This window comes from Mus pahari, chromosome 3 (assembly GCF_900095145.1).
Source record: "Mus pahari chromosome 3, PAHARI_EIJ_v1.1, whole genome shotgun sequence".
NCBI lineage: Eukaryota > Metazoa > Chordata > Mammalia > Rodentia > Muridae > Mus > Mus pahari.
The window spans coordinates 35,979,561-35,995,583 of NC_034592.1; the positions used below are offsets into that span (position 1 = coordinate 35,979,561).

Below are 16,023 nucleotides of genomic sequence, written 5' to 3' on the forward strand. Positions count from 1 at the left end.
TCATAGATAATTTTCTTTCAGAATAATAGTGAGTTTCTTATTTTATAAATACCCTATAATAACCTATTATTTTTAAAACTAATTATAAAAAAAGACTTAAGGATATGTAGTTGAGACCAGCTATTGCTCAGTTTTTCTATTAAAAAAAGACATTGCTTAAAGAGAGCTGAATATTACAAGAGGGAATTACAAGGGAAGCCTAAATATCCTGAGTTTCTGTTTGTTTGTTTGTTTGTTTGTTGTCCACTTGTCAGGAGCTAGGATTATCAGGAAAGAGGAACTTCAATTGAAAAACTACCTCCATCTGATTACCTGTAGGCAAGTCTGTAGGGCATTTTCTTGATGAATGATAAATCTGGAGGGGCTTAGCCCTTGGGGAGTGGTGGCAGAGGGCATCCTAAGTAGTATAGAAAAGCAAGCTGAGCAAGTCATGAGGAACAAACCAGCATGCAGTGTCCACTGTGATCTCTGCTTCAGTTCCTGCCTCCAGGTGCCTGCTTTGACTTCCTTCATGCAGGACTGTAAGCTATAAGGTGAAGTAAACCCTCCCCCCCCCCCCCAATTACTGTGGTCATGGTGTTTATCCGAACAGAAAAGAAACTAGGATGCTAATATAAACACGAAGTCATACAAAAACTGGCAAAAGGGAAAAACAATGAGTGACATTTTTACAAATGAAACAAATAAGGGATACTTTGGTGATGGGCAAGAAGCTGGGGTGGGAAAATGAGATCCAAGCAGAAAGGTCGGTGTGATCCCAGGGGGATCTAGAAGCCAGCAAGCAGCCTCAGCTTTTCTTCATTCAGATCATCCAGGTTAACGGCTGCTCATTCCCTTAATTCTGGTTTTCTTGGAGGAGGGGGGGGGCACAAAAATAAATTGTGACATAGTCATAAGCACAAAGTTTATGCTTTGAACCATTTCCCTGGTACTTCTGAGAAGCAGAAAACATGAATTCCCTGTTCTATGGATACGATACTTAGGTTTTTAAAATAGTATTTTCCCAATTACAGAGCTGATGTTTGCTTATTGTACAAAAAAAAGAAAGAAAGAAAATATGTTCCTATTACCAAAGAACACACAGTAATAATTGGGAGGACACTAACACCCTGTTCCTGTACATTAGTAATTGGGGCCTGCTACTGTCCTGTTTTTATCCTGACAGGAATATTGATTTGAATACTACTATGTTCTAGGCATATAGAAGGTAACTTTTTTCCAAGAACAAAGTATACTGTTATAATTTCTATGTTTTGAGAAAATAAGAGTTAAGGATTACACTATTAACCAGTAGTGCTAAATACCCTCTCAGCTCTATAAGCCAACTCTGTCTTTGGCTTTCATACCATTTTCGATGGTTTTAGCTGCTGTAATACTAACAGTTGTGTAGATTTGCAGTTTATTATGCAATCAGTTGAGCGGTCTCATCACGATTCCACAAGGTGGTCCCTACATTCATTTTCCTGACAGGCCTCATCTGAGACAGACAGCTGGGCTTCTTTCTGTACACATCATTTCTCAACTGCAAGGGACTTAGCTGAGATTATTGACAAGATAGTGACATTCCAAGAAAACGGAAGAGAAGCAAAAGACTTCTTTTATTTTTTTATTGGACATTTTCTTTATTTACATTTCAAATATTATCCCTTTCCTCGTTTGCCCCCACCCCAGAAACCCCCTTCCCCATGCCACCTCCTCCTGCTTCTATGAGGGTGTTCCCCCACCCNCCCNCCCNCTCCTGCCTCCTGACCCTGACATTCCCCTACACTGGGGCACCTAGCCTTCACAGGACCAAGGACCTCTCCTCCCTTTGATGCCTGACAAGGCCATCCTCTGCTGCATATGTGGCTGGAGCCATGGGTCCCTCCATGTGGACTCTTTAGTTGATGGTTTAGTCCTTGGGAGCTCTGGGGGATCTGGTTCATTGATTGTTCTTCCTACAGGGTTGCAAACCCCTTCAACTCTGTCAGACCTTCCCCTAACTCCTCCATTGGGGACCCCATGTTCAGTCCAGTAGTTGGCTGCAAGCATCCACCTCTGTATTTGTCAGGCTCTGGCAGCGCCTCTCAGGAGACAGCTGTACTGGTCTCCTGTCAGCAAGCATTTCTTGGCACCCACTGTACTGACTGGGTTTGGTGACTGTATGTGGGATGGATGCCCCAGGTAGGGCAGTCTCTGGGTGGCCTTTCCTTCAGTCTCTGCTCTGCACATTGTCTCTGTATTTCCTCTCATGAGTATTTTGTTCCCTGTTCTAAGGAGGACTAAAGCATTCACACTTTGGTCTTCCTTCTTCTTGAGCTCCATGTTGTCTATGAATTGTATTTTGGGTATTCCAAGCTTTGGGCTACTATCCACTTATCAGTGAGTATATACCATGTATGTTCTTTTGTGATTGGGTTACCTCACTCAGGACTATATTTTCTTGTTCCATCCATTTTCCTAAGAATTTCATGAATTCATTGTAATAGCTGAATTGTACTCCACTGTGTAAATGTACCACATTTTCTGTATCCATTCCTCTGTTGAAGGACATCTGGGTTCTTTCCAGCTTCTTGCTATTCTAAATAAGGGTGCTATGAACATAGTGGAGCATGTGTCCTTGTTATATGTTGGAGCATCTTTGGGTTATAAGCCCAGGAGTGATATAGCTGGGTCCTCAGGTAATACAATGTCCAATTTTCTAAGGAACCACCAGACTGATTTCCACTGGTTATAGTTATACCAGCTTTCAATCCCACCAACAGTGGAAAAGTGTTCCTCTTTTTCCACATGCTCACCAGTATCAGACCTTCAAAGACCTAATACCAATACTCTTTGAACTATTCCACAAAATAGAAAGAGAAGGAAAAACACAGTTTGTTCAATGATGACATAATTAATGCTTATGCCTAAACCACACAAAGACCCAACAAAGAAATAAAACTTCAGACCAATTTCCCTTTTGAATATCGATGCANAAATACTCAATAAAATTCTCACAAACCAAATCCAAGGACACATCAAAACAATCATCCATCATGATCAAGTAGGCTTAATCCCAGGGATGCAGGGAATCCACTATATAAACAAACTCAAGGAACAAAACCACATGATAATCTCATTAGATGGTGAGAAAGCATCTGGCAAAATTCAACACCCCTTCATGGTAAAAGTCTTGGAAGGATCAGGAATTCAAGGCCCATACCTAAACATTATAGAAGCAATATACAGCAAACCAGTAGCCAACATCAAANTAAGTGGAGAGAAACTGGAAGCAAGCCCACTAAAATCAGAGACTAGACAAGGCTGCCCACTCTCTCCCTACCTATTCAATATAGTACTTGAAGTCCTAGCCAGAGCAATTAGACAACAAAAGGAGATCAAAGAGATACAAATTGGAAAGGAAGAAGTCAGAATATCACTATTTGCAGATGATATGATACTTAAGTGACCCCAAAAATTCCACCAGAAAACTCCTAAACCTGGTAAACAACTTCAGCAAAGTAGCTAGATATAAAATTAACTCAAACAAATCAGTGACCTTCCTCTACACATAGGATAAACAGGCTGAGAAAGAAATTAGAGAAGCAACACCCTTCACAATAGTCACAAATAATATAAAATACCTTGGTGTGACTCTAAGTAAGTGAAAGATCTGTATGATAAGAACTTAAAGTCTCTGAAGAAAGAAATCTCTGAAGAAGATCTCAGAAGAGGGAAAGATCTCCCATGCTCATGGATTGGCAGGTTTAATATAGTAAAAATGAGCATCTGGCCAAAAGCAACCTACAGATATCCCATCAAAATTCCAACTCAATTCTTCACAGCGTTAGAAAGAGCAGTTTACAGATTCATCTAGAATAAAAAAAAAATGTAGGCTAACGAAAACTATTCTCAACAATAAAAGAACTTCTGGAGGAATAACCATCCCTGACCTCAAGCTGTACTACAGAGCAACTGTGATAAAAACTGCATGGTATTGGTACAGTGCCAGCCAGGTAGATCAATGGAATACAATTGAAGACCCTGAAATGAACCCACATACCTATGGTTACTTGATCTTTGACAAATGAGCTAAAACCATCCAATGGAAAAAAGACAGCATTTTCAACAAATCGTGCTGACTCAACTTGTGGTTACCATGTAGAAAAATGCACATTGATCCATTCTTATCTCCTTGTATAAAGCTCAAGTCCAAGTGGATCAAGAACCTCCACATAAAACCAGATACACTGNAACTAATAGAAGAGAAAGTGGGGAAGAGCCTCTAACACATGGGCACAGGGGAAATTTTCCTGAACAGATCACCAATGACTTATGCTCTAAGATCAAAAGTAGACAAATGGGACCTCATAAAATTGCAAAGCCTATGTAAGGCAAAGGTCACTGTCAATAGGACTAAACAGCAACCAACAGATTGGGAAAAGATCTTTACCAATCCTACATCCAATAGAGGACTAATATTCAATATATACAGAGAACTCAAAAATTTAGACTCCAGAGAATCAAGTAACCCTATTAAAATATGGGGTACAGAGCTAAATAAAGAAGCACCTAAAGAAATGTTCAACATCCTTAGTTATCAGGGCAATGGAAATCAAAACAACCCTGAGATTCCACCTCATACCAGTCAGAATGGCTAAGATCAAAAATTCATGTGACAGCAGCATGAGACTTCTTGATGTTTAGAAACAAACAGTGAGACCTGACATGCTTGTCATACTTCACTGAGGATCACAAGGCCCTGTGAAACCACAAAAGTATTTTGGGACACTTGCAATCCATCATACATAATTTAAGATTGATTAATTGATTAATAATTGATTTTTGATTTTTCAAGACATAGTTTCTCTGTGTAATCTTAGCTGACCTGAAACTCTCTCTGTAGTCTGGGCTGATCGCAAATTCACAGAGATCTGCCTGCCTCTGCCTCCCAAGTGCTGGGAATAAAGCATGTGCCATCACTGCCCAACAATTTAAGATTTCTGTATGATTCAAACATGAGATTTGCTAAAATTTTATAACCAAAAGTAATATAAGTAATATTCTTTGCCATACATGTTACCTTGACTCTGAAGAGTAGAAAGCTCCTTGGAGCCTATCCCAAGACCTTACGTTTTTGTGATGTGCGTCTTTCCTGTATGACTAGCATGGCATTCTCATGTGATAAACTTTTATTTCTTTTTAATGTTTTTGTTTTTATTTCATTTATATGAGTACTTTGCTTACGTGTGTGTCTGACCACCGCTTGAATGCTTGGTACCCACAGAGGTCACAAAAGGGCATTGTATTCCTCTCTTGACCAGTGAGCCACCATGAAGTTTCTAGGAATTGAACCTTCCTTCTCTGCAGGAGCAGCCAGTATTCTTAATGACTGAGCTACTCAGGTTGTGAACTTTATACTTTCTGGTCTGAAAAAGCAGAACATCTAGAACTTGAGAACTTTAGTTGTCAACAAGGAAAGTTCTGGTACAAGTACTTACCATAATACAGTTCTGCTGATGCTTGTTAGAGGAAGCAAAGCCTGGAATAGGGTTTTTGGGTCTCTTGCAGAAGATATATCAAAAAGATAGGTTTTAGAAGAAGTGGCAACCAAGTCATCATAACTACCAAATGGAAGTAATAACTAGTATAGAAGGGCTAATATGTTTCAAAAATTTCCTTACTAATGAGAAAAGATAAGATGCTCATAAATAAAAATCCATGACTTGAATAGATATATGAAGATTGACAAGGGCTGGGTATGTGCAATGAAGGACACATTTAAGTAATTGATATTTTATGAAAAGATAATTTGCGAAAGTATGGCCTATGGCTACTCTAACAAGCATAATTTAACAAATAGAAAGGTTGTGGCTATTTCTTTTAGTATTCAGTCAAATGATAACTATGTTGTAGTCATTTAAATACAGCTCTCTATAGTACTAATAATGTATTTTAGTCCAATCACATTCATTGTTGTACATATGAATGTTGGAATATAAGCACAGAGGATTGTTCTATATGAAACTTACTATCAGTTTGAAAAATGAAGCATTCAGTCTTGCCAATGCAGGATGGGAATAGACTTATAAATGTTTCATGAGCCAAGTTTAAAATCATATTTTAAAAAGCTTGGTGATGATTTAATTGTATGACATAATTTCTATATTTTACTTATTGTACAGTCTTCCTAATAATCGAATAATCATTTGCTGTTAGTTCTGTGCTACCGTGTATCTTAAACTGAGCACAAGACCAGTTAGTCATGTGCATTGATACAGATTATCATCACTGTTAATAAAGTTTGTTTGACATTATTCAAACAACTTTATGGCATTTTAAATACTTATATGAAGAATGGCTATTTAGTACTTTTACGATTTCATATTCTCAGATATTTAGTTTTCATAATTTTTTGAGTGTGACTTTTAAAAATACATTTAGTAATGCATATTAAGTCTATTCTTATGTTAACAAGAACATAAGTAAAACAGATTGAAAAAGGAGAACTGTTGCATTAATAACACCCTGTTAAAATATAAGCATAATGTTTATATTGCTGCATTCATTTTCTAGTTTATTAATACAATTAATATATTTTACTTAATAAAACTGATAGTTCACAAGTTCTTCATAGAAGCCTAGTCTTCTATACTGATGTTGTTACTCAGAAGTTGTGAGATTCTTAAAGATAAATCTAGAGGAAAAAAATGCTTTTTAGATTTTTATCAGTATGCGTAAATTTATTGGCTTAGATTTTATCAACATGCATGCACTCATTGACCTCCGTTAAAACATTCCTCACTTCAGATTTTTGATGTAAAAAGGTATTACAAGTGTGATAAAAATTAGAGTATAAAATCATGTTGACTAGAATATGCACAGTCAACATGAATTAATATCAGAATTATGAATATAGGAAGGATAGAGTGAGTGAAGACTCCTCTCAGTGTTTCTATCCCTATAAAAAGAGTCAGTAAGCAAATTAATCCTGCTAATAAGCATAAAACAGGAAGCATTAGTAAATTAATTACAGATAAAGGAGTGTCCGTATTTAATAGAAATTATCGTTTAAGGGGGAAGTAACATCTTACTTAGATTCTGAATGGTCAGAAGAAGCTAGGGCAACAAAGAAATCAAGCCACTGGAATTGAATTCTCTCAGAGTGAATTTTTATACACTGATTTGCATACTGAAAGGAAGCAAGAAAAAAATGAAAACATTGGTAGAATTACAACAGCGATCCCCCTCAAAACATGCATGTACATAAATACACACATTTGACTTTCATCATTGCAGAATTGTCTGTGAAATAAATACAAATTAGCCTGAAGCATAAACTGAATCTTAGATCTGAAATGCTAATTACAAGGGGTTAGCCTGAATATCACAGTCTTTTCTGTTTTAACCTGTTTTCCTGGAGTTTCATGAAGCCACATAAACAAGATTGGTCTCCAAGGGAAAGGAGAGAAGCAAGTTGTGGAATGTAGTTTTTTTTTTTTTTTTGAAGCATAGTAATATTAAAATGCTAAATTTGGAAAACAAGAGAAAGTGTTCAATTTTTATACTGCAAGTTACTTAAAAATATATATATATATATATATGACTGCATCTCAGAAAATGGGTTGGTCTCTATAAGAGATAAGATTACCAGAGTCCTAGAAGTAAGTAGAACATACTTTAATTTTTTTACCATTAAATATTGGGGAAGTTTGCTACTTTCCAATTGTCTACCATAGTTTACCATACCTATAAACACAGTTCCTGCTTTTCAATGAAACGAGTGCTTCAGTACATCTTTACCCTGTCTCTGGGCCAGGGCACACATAAGGCATATGTCTAAATCTACAATGGCCTTCACTGTAAGAAGGTTTCCTGCTTTCCTAATGAAAGACCTCTGATTTTAGGCCAGTTTAAATATGTAGAGTCTAAGAATGGGTATTGACTAGTTATATACCTACTTCCTTTGTTTAACTTGTTTAGTTATACCGACATATTGTTTAACTATATATATATATAAAACTATATATATATATATATATATACACACACACACACACACACACACAACCACTAGTCCCTGTTGTTTAAGTCAGTATGTCTTTTCCAAATACACCTTGTAAGTTAATAAAGAAGTTTAGAGAGCATACCACAATATAAGAGGTTTTGGAAAATTTTGACTACAAATGTACTAGAAAACTTTCCTTTACATTTGGAAATGTATAATTGTTTTATTTCATCTACTGTTTCCTTTAAAACTAAAAAAAAAAAAAATGTAGTACAATCTAACGATTAGGAAAGAAAGCTTAATCATAGCTAAGTTTAATAGTAAGGAGTAATCAAAATGTCATTTCATTAAATCATGTGCTTTTGGTAGACAGGTCATAAAAGTTGGTGGGTATATTTTCATTTCAAGTTAGAGGAAGAGAGAGTGAGCAACCATAATTTTGGATCTATTTCAAGTAATTAAAAAGTTTCTTGTTGTGAAAAATAAATCAAATGATTTAATTAAAGTTAATGGATCAATCTGTAAGAAAATAAGTTTTCTAGAATTAGCCTCTTGCAGGGACCAGCCCCTTACTAGCTGCCCAATGTAGAACGGTCAGCCCTGAAACCATGTACACATAAACAACAAAAAGGAACTCAGTAGTGTGTGTGTGTGTGTGTGTGTGTGTGTGTGTGTACACTTACATGTCTATATGTATATATAAAAATATTAATCAAAGAAAACTAAGCTATCCACTTGATAGTGTCAAGGGAAAGAGTAGCCCATGGGAGCGGTTTGAGGGAAGGTATGGGAGGAGCTAGAGGAAAGAAAGCGAAGGGAATGTCCTATTATTCTATTTCAATTTCAAAGACTATGAGATAACTTTAAAAAAAAAAACTCAATTTTACATATGATTTTGACAGCAGAGATCACAAAAGTAACCAGGTACATTTAGAAGTTTATTTTTAAAATTACGTGGCTTCCCAATTTTCAACATTAAATGTACAGCTTATATATGTACATATATTTCAGGCTACATCAATGGAATTTTGAAGTCATGAAAACATCAGATGAACCAGCCTGCAACACCTTGGATTCCCATTGGAAAATGAAGTGGAAGCTTAAAGCATGTGGCCTTTAACGGCGGGCAGAACTGGAGACATTACCTGGCTGCTGGTGTCAGGACAGACCAGTGTCTAGACAGTAGAGGTTATTTTAGTCCATTATCAAGGTTCAAGACAAAATGTACAACTAAAAACTTTTCATCCCTTCCTCTTCTGCTTCAGACAGGTACCAGCATAGGTGAATTATGATTTTCCCTGGTTGAGAGTGTTTGGTTTTGCCTATGTAGACCATGCCTAGGAATGAAATACTTTTTTATTTAATGTAGATTATAATGGGGAACACTTTCACAATGGCTGATTTCAAGGACTTGGTTCCAAACTGAGCCCAAGTTTCCCCATGTACTTCGTAGTCCGGGAAAACTGTGCTATGCTGGCCCAGTTTTGAAGGCCACCATGCTCTGTAATAGAAGGATATCATCTTATTGCTGATATCTTTGGAGCACCCAAGCAGACACAGAAAATGAATGGAGGCAAAGAGTGTGACGGAGGAGAAAAGGAAGGAGGTCTTCCAGCTATCCAGGTTCCCGTGGGTTGGCAGCGGCGTGTGGACCATAATGGCGTGCTTTACATCAGGTGAGCTCTTGGTAACTCTTACCCCAAGTTTGCATTTTCAAGATTAAGGCAGTAAAAGACTGATCTCCTTTAAAGGAACAAAATGTTTTGACTGACAGCACCTAACATAGGCTGGAATAAATGACCTCTGTGCTAGAAATACACAAGTATGTTTATTCTTTGCTGTTTAGCAATGTAGATTTCCTTAGATTATTGAGGAGAATCTTTATGTATTACTTTCATCTTTGTAAAGTTACCTTTCTTCTTCTCTGTAAGAATGATAAAGAAAATGCAAAGCTTTCTAAAATATAAACAAGAATACTATTGTTACAGGATAATGCGAAATAGTAGAAATAGATACAATATCTCTTTTTAAAAATCACCCTGCTTCAGAATACTCCATCTAGCCTTTCTGAAACTCATTAGCTGTTTTCATGGTTAGACTTCTTAACTTAAAGTAACTTGTACCTTTTCTGTATATATTTTTAATCAGTTTTCTTACTGTAATAGCAAAAACAAAAAAGTCATAATGCTCATGTTTTTGGCAAGTATATAAATGTGTGTGTGTGTGTTTGAGAGAGAGAGACAGAGGGAGGGAGAGAGGGGGTGAGAGAGAGAGAGAACAAACGAACACACACTGAATGGAATAAATAGGCTAGCTGTTAATAAAGTTTTAGCTCCCAAGCTAGGAATGGTGACCTACTCTTTTAACCCTAGTATTTGGGAAGTAGAGGCAGGTGCCTCTCTGTGAGTTCAAGACCACCTTGGAGTACATAGCAAGTTCTAGGCCACCCTGGGCTACATAATGAGTCCAATTCTAAAAAACAAAACAAAATTTTACCCTTCTTTATTAAATAATTGGTGCCTAAATTTATTTATTGATTTTTTAATAAGTAATGACAGATTGGATACATAAATTTGTGATATATTTAAAAATAGACATTTTTAAAGGAGACAGCACATCGTTATACTGGTGGCATGGGTTTCAGTGTGGTTTTTATAACCTAGATTCAACACAATGCTTCTGTTCTACAATGCTACATATATGTGGTGGGCATTTGCCGCATGCCTATAATCTTAGAATTTAGGAGAGAGGTGGGAAGACCAGGGATTTAGAACAGGCTTTAACTACATAGTGAGTTAAACCAGTCTGGGACACCAGAAACCCTATGCTTAGAAAAACAAAATAAAGACCAAAAACATATAAATCAGATACTCTTCACTATATAAATATTAAAAATGATATCCCATAACTCAAGAAGGCAGAGTAGATATGGGTTTGTTTGATTTGGGTTAGAAGTTTCTTGAGGTAAACTTAATTCCTCTCTTTGTCAGATGCATTTGTTTTTTCTGTAATATTAAAGGTGTTCTCTGTTCATTGTATAGTGAAGGAATAAAAAAGTAAGGAATGTGTAGTCTAGCCCATGGAAATGAGATACACAAACACTCATGATTAATTTTCTCAAACTCTTCCTATTGCCACCATTGTTCATATATTGCCAGAAATATCTTGTTACTAATACAACACTGAACGTTATTAGAGACATGTTTGTGTTCATGTTGCTCAAGATCTATAAAGAAAAAGAAAAGTGCATACAGCCTGGGCCAAGTGATTCTAAAGTCTTGATAAATACTCATGAAATCAGCTTTTCACATCACTGTGACCAAAAGTCAGGCCAAGTCTAAGAGTCAGAATCGAGATTAAGGTTCAAGAATTCACAATGACCTTGTGGGTGAGTTTCCATATCTCCCTAGTCTTGAACGTATAATAATCCTCTCCGCATAACGTCTCCAAATCAAATCTGCACACCAAAAATTCTTAGAGAAGAACTTGCCCGATAAGGTAAAATTAAAATGCTTTCACATTAAGTCAAGCCAGCATGGATCTAATCTGTTTGGCTGAGGCCAGTTAAATTTCTGCTAGAACATTTGTGGGAAGTTTGCCCCCTTCTGCTGCTCCTGCTCACACCACGCTCCCTGCACAAGGCCTTGCACACAGCTGCCTGAACACGGCCATGCACACAGCTCATTACTAGCTTAGTTTCCAGCTGTCCCTGCTCTGTGGCACAGAGGCTACATGTTAGTTAAGTTTGCCACCTGTTTCCAATCTTGTAAGCTTTATCTGTGATTTAAGACATAACTATTTTTACCTTAATTATTACTACCAAAAGTTAATTAAAGAGCTACAACTGAAGAAAAAGACTGAACTGAGTGGTAGGGAAGTATTTTTAAAGTGTCTGGAGTATTCTTAATAGACTTTAGGAATTCTTCACTTTAGGCTAAATTTTACAATTAAATCCCTGTAGCTTGCTATCCATACACTTTGTTTAAAGTAAAATATTGAGCAGTTTCTTTGTGTTAAACTTACTAATTTTTCATGAGAGAAAAGCAATGTGATATATTTTAGTTACACTTTTTAACTAAGATTATCAGGCCTACAAAGGCATCTGTGGTGATGCCTGTCTGCTATGGTGAAATTCCAGTCTACAATGTGAAATTATTACTCTTTCATGTCATCTAAATAGATCACTTAACTAAGATGGAGAATTTTTTTTAGACCTTTTCTTTGTGCCAAAGTCACTTGTGTAATATTTTATGAACATGTCTTAACCTAGCCCATTTCAAGTACTGCCTGTGCTTCTGTGGAGGCAGAATAGACTCTATCCAGGAGTGTTTTGCATGGGAAATGGTATTTTTTGGATGAATTTGATCAGAAGGCTTAAGGAAAGGTTTTTCTAAAGAGTCACAAATAAAATATATTCTCTTAATAGATACAAATTTTGGAATCCATTTATGCTGTAAAAAAACCAACCTATTAATAAAATATCCTAAAATGCAAACTTAGTTCTTAATGTACAGACTTAAAGTGACTCTATGCTTACTTATTTTACTGACTTCATGGCTGAAACCCTGAGCCTGGAGACCTATACAGCTCTTTGTGACACCTAACACTGCATTTCTTCTGCCAGCTCTACCTAATACCTCTTTCCCTTTCTGTCAATCTCTCTGTGTTCAGTGGAATTTGAATTGGGTCACACTTACCCATCTTGAGAGATGCACACAGAGGGAATGGGAAGATGCGTGGCTGGAAGCTCCTCTGCTTCCACAGAAACAGGCAGCAGACACAGGAGAAACGTGCTGTCTCCAGCTTCTTTGTGTTTTAGACTTTCTGGTTTGAGACTCAGCATGCTGCCATTTCACTTTTCTCAACCAGCTTAAAGCAGACCTTAGAGTTCAGAGGAATAGCATTACTTTCACATACTTTTCCTCTTCCTTTCTTACCTGTTTCTGTCCTTTGCTAAGAATAGAAGTTTACCATCTTCAATCCCAAATTTTCAAAAAATACTTTCATTTTCTATGAAAAATAAGTATTTTCCTGAAAAATATTTCCATTCCAAAGAAAGAGATACTGTTAACATCTGTAATTAGTAGCTAACATAATATTGGAAATAAAATGTCTTTCCATACTAGTAAAATAATATCTCATGAAGGACCAATAAGTCTATAAATTTTACTTTTTATTTTAAAAAAGCATATACATTTATATATGTGATCAAAATTATTTCCTGATGGTTTTTTTTTAACTATTTTTGCAGTCCCAGTGGGTCTTTGTTATCTTGCTTGGACCAGGTTAAGACATACCTGCTTACTGACGGAACATGCAAGTGTGGCTTGGAATGTCCTCTTATTCTTCCCAAGGTAACCGTTTCACAGTAGAGCTGCAGCAGGGTTTCAGTTGGGATTTGGCTTGGGTCATTTCATGTTTTCGCTCTTCTCACCTGGCATCTCACTTTTACATTAGTTTTCTAGATTACATTCATTTCAGTTATCTTATATGTACTTTGGAATGCTTAAAGATTGTAAAAAAAATAATCTGATTCATTTTCATAGGTGACATATTGAATATTTTATTGGAGCTTTGCTTATAGTACAGTATGTTCATTCACTACTATGACTACTCAGACCTGTAATGATAGTCTTTGCACTGGTATTGCTAAATCTGCCACAGATATTCTTAAAATCACAAAGTTCAACTCTCATCATAAGAATATGAAGCAGTTTTACTGCTTTACAAAGTAAAAAAGCAATGTAATTTAAAATAGTGAAATATTCGGTAAAAAAATAATTATTCTCTGAAATGTACATTTAGTACTAATTTTTAAACTAACGATTAATAAACACCTTTTTCTTTTTGTATATTACCATATTTTTTAAATAAATTTATATAATAAGGATTTTTGACATACAGTAGATTTTTAGATCAGTAAGGAAGTAATATTAATGTAGCAATAAAAGTGAACAACAGGGAGAGTAAGCAGACCGGGATGCTGTGGCAAAAACAAGGATGTAGAATGCTGTGGCTTTTCACGTTTTTCACAGTGTGCTCCATTTGTTTCTGTGCTGTCACGCCATCAGGAAATACCTAAATTATAAACATTATTAGACTTTATACCCTTCCCTGTCTTTAATTAAATTAACTATCATAAAATTTGTATAATTTTCATTGTCTGTCACTAAAAAAAAAATTTATTTGGCCAGAAGTATTTTTAAATTATGTAAAGTTGTTTTCCTTCCATTTAAAACCTTAAAGGCTTACTTAATTCCTGTCTGTAACTTAATCTATGCCCAGCATTTCTCTGTGTAAACATGAGGTTTTCTATTAAATGTTTGCTAGACATACTATAAACAGAATCTGTGGTTTTTTTCCAGGTGTTTAATTTTGATCCTGGAGCTGCTGTGAAGCAGAGAACTGCAGAAGATGTTAAGGCAGATGATGATGTCACAAAGCTATGCATACATAAAAGAAAAATCATTGCAGTGGCCACACTCCATCAAAGCATGGAGGCCCCGCATCCTTCTCTGGTGCTCACGAGTCCTGGAGGAGGAACAAGTATGTAACATTGTTGCAGGGTTAGCAAATCTCCTGACTCCATTCCAAACAAAGAATAGCTAGAAATCACCTTGCAAGGGATTTCTTATTATCTATTTTGAACATCCACAGTTTTGTGTGTTCTAACATCTTGAGTACAAACAGCAAATTTTCTTTGAAAAAAATTACCATGGATATGTTTTTAAATTTTTCTTATTCATAACGTACAGTTGCATAATCAAAATCAATACTAACCAGCAAATTAAAATTCTGTGTATCTGCATACAGAAAAGCTAACAGGAATAAAGACTACATTGTTTTATAGAAAGCATCCACTTATATAGGGCTTATATAGATTTATATAGATTATATATAGATCCACTTATATAGATTTCAGTGGATAAGATCAAGTCTCAATATAGCTTACCAATATTATTAGAAGTTTGTTTGATCTTATTATGTTTTATTTTATTATTTTCCCTTAGAAGTCTGTTTTCTAATGGGAGATAGATAGGAGGTGGATCCAGATGGGAGGGAAGAAACTGGGGGTTGGGGGGGGGGAAGTAGAGCTATAGGAAACTGTAACCAGGATATAGTACATTAGAAACCCCATTTTCAATCACAGTTAAATAAAAAGAAATTAACCATGTTTCTTTTTTTAAAAATCATAATAGCTATTTATTAAGCACCTACCTGAATACAAAACAGTTGGCCAAGAGCTTTTTATGGCACACTCCGACAACAAACACACACACACACAAAATCTCTTTTTAAGTAAAAATTTTAGTATATTTGTGTATTGGAATGTCTTTGTGTATGCATGCACATGCATGGTCACAGTACATACGTGAAGGTCAGAAGGCAACTTACAAGAGTAGGTTCTCTCTCATGGGTCAAACTCAGATTGTCAGGCCTAGGAGCAAGTGCATTGGCCCACTGAGCTACCACAGGAGCCCTGACACTTTCCTTTGTAAAAAATTGCAAAGGTACAGAAAAGTGCCAGGGTATTTGTAGAATTCCCCTATGCTGTAAAGTTTGATCTTCCAGGCTGTATATAAATATTCTTGCTAACATCAGAAACTCTCTGATAAAGAAGGATATATCGTCTGTATGTAGAGGTAAAGGATATTCCTCTGTGCCACCACAATCCAATGATGCTGATAAAATTCTAGGAGCTAATCTTTAGCCTGTATTCAAGTTCCTTTTATTTTCCTACTAATAACCCTGCTAGCATTAAAAGTTCATTCCTATTTTAGAATCTAGAATATAACCTGAGATTATACACTGTAATTAGCTTTTACATTTCTTTACTCTTCATCCCCAGTTTGTGCCAATCTTTCATGACACTGACATTTTTGAGGCACATGGGCTAGGTTTGCAGAATGTTCCTCAGTTTGAATTCCATAATTGTTTCCTCATATTACATTTATGCCAGGTTTGGCAGGAATGGTATGTGAATGATGTCATATCTTCATCAAGAAGCACATGTTAGCTAATCTCGTGTTGGTAACATTGATTACTTGCTTAAG

At 36.1% G+C, this 16,023-nt stretch overlaps 1 protein-coding gene across 5 annotated transcripts in view; it reads left to right on the forward strand.

Annotated features, from left to right (window-relative positions):
• The window catches only part of Mbd5 (methyl-CpG binding domain protein 5), a 334,829-nt gene that overhangs the window by 256,626 nt on the left and 62,180 nt on the right, over positions 1 to 16,023 (forward strand). For 3 of the 5 annotated variants that reach the window (XM_029536364.1, XM_021192375.2, XM_029536363.1), the window contains exons 8-10: positions 8,981 to 9,645; positions 13,221 to 13,323; positions 14,335 to 14,515. In XM_029536364.1, the coding sequence (XP_029392224.1) occupies positions 9,533 to 9,645; positions 13,221 to 13,323; positions 14,335 to 14,515 (397 nt within the window). In that variant the 5' untranslated portion in view covers positions 8,981 to 9,532. Of the gene's footprint in view, positions 1 to 8,980; positions 9,646 to 13,220; positions 13,324 to 14,334; positions 14,516 to 16,023 lie in introns of those variants that run through there. The other 2 variants (XM_029536365.1, XM_029536366.1) reach the window with 2 other exon arrangements.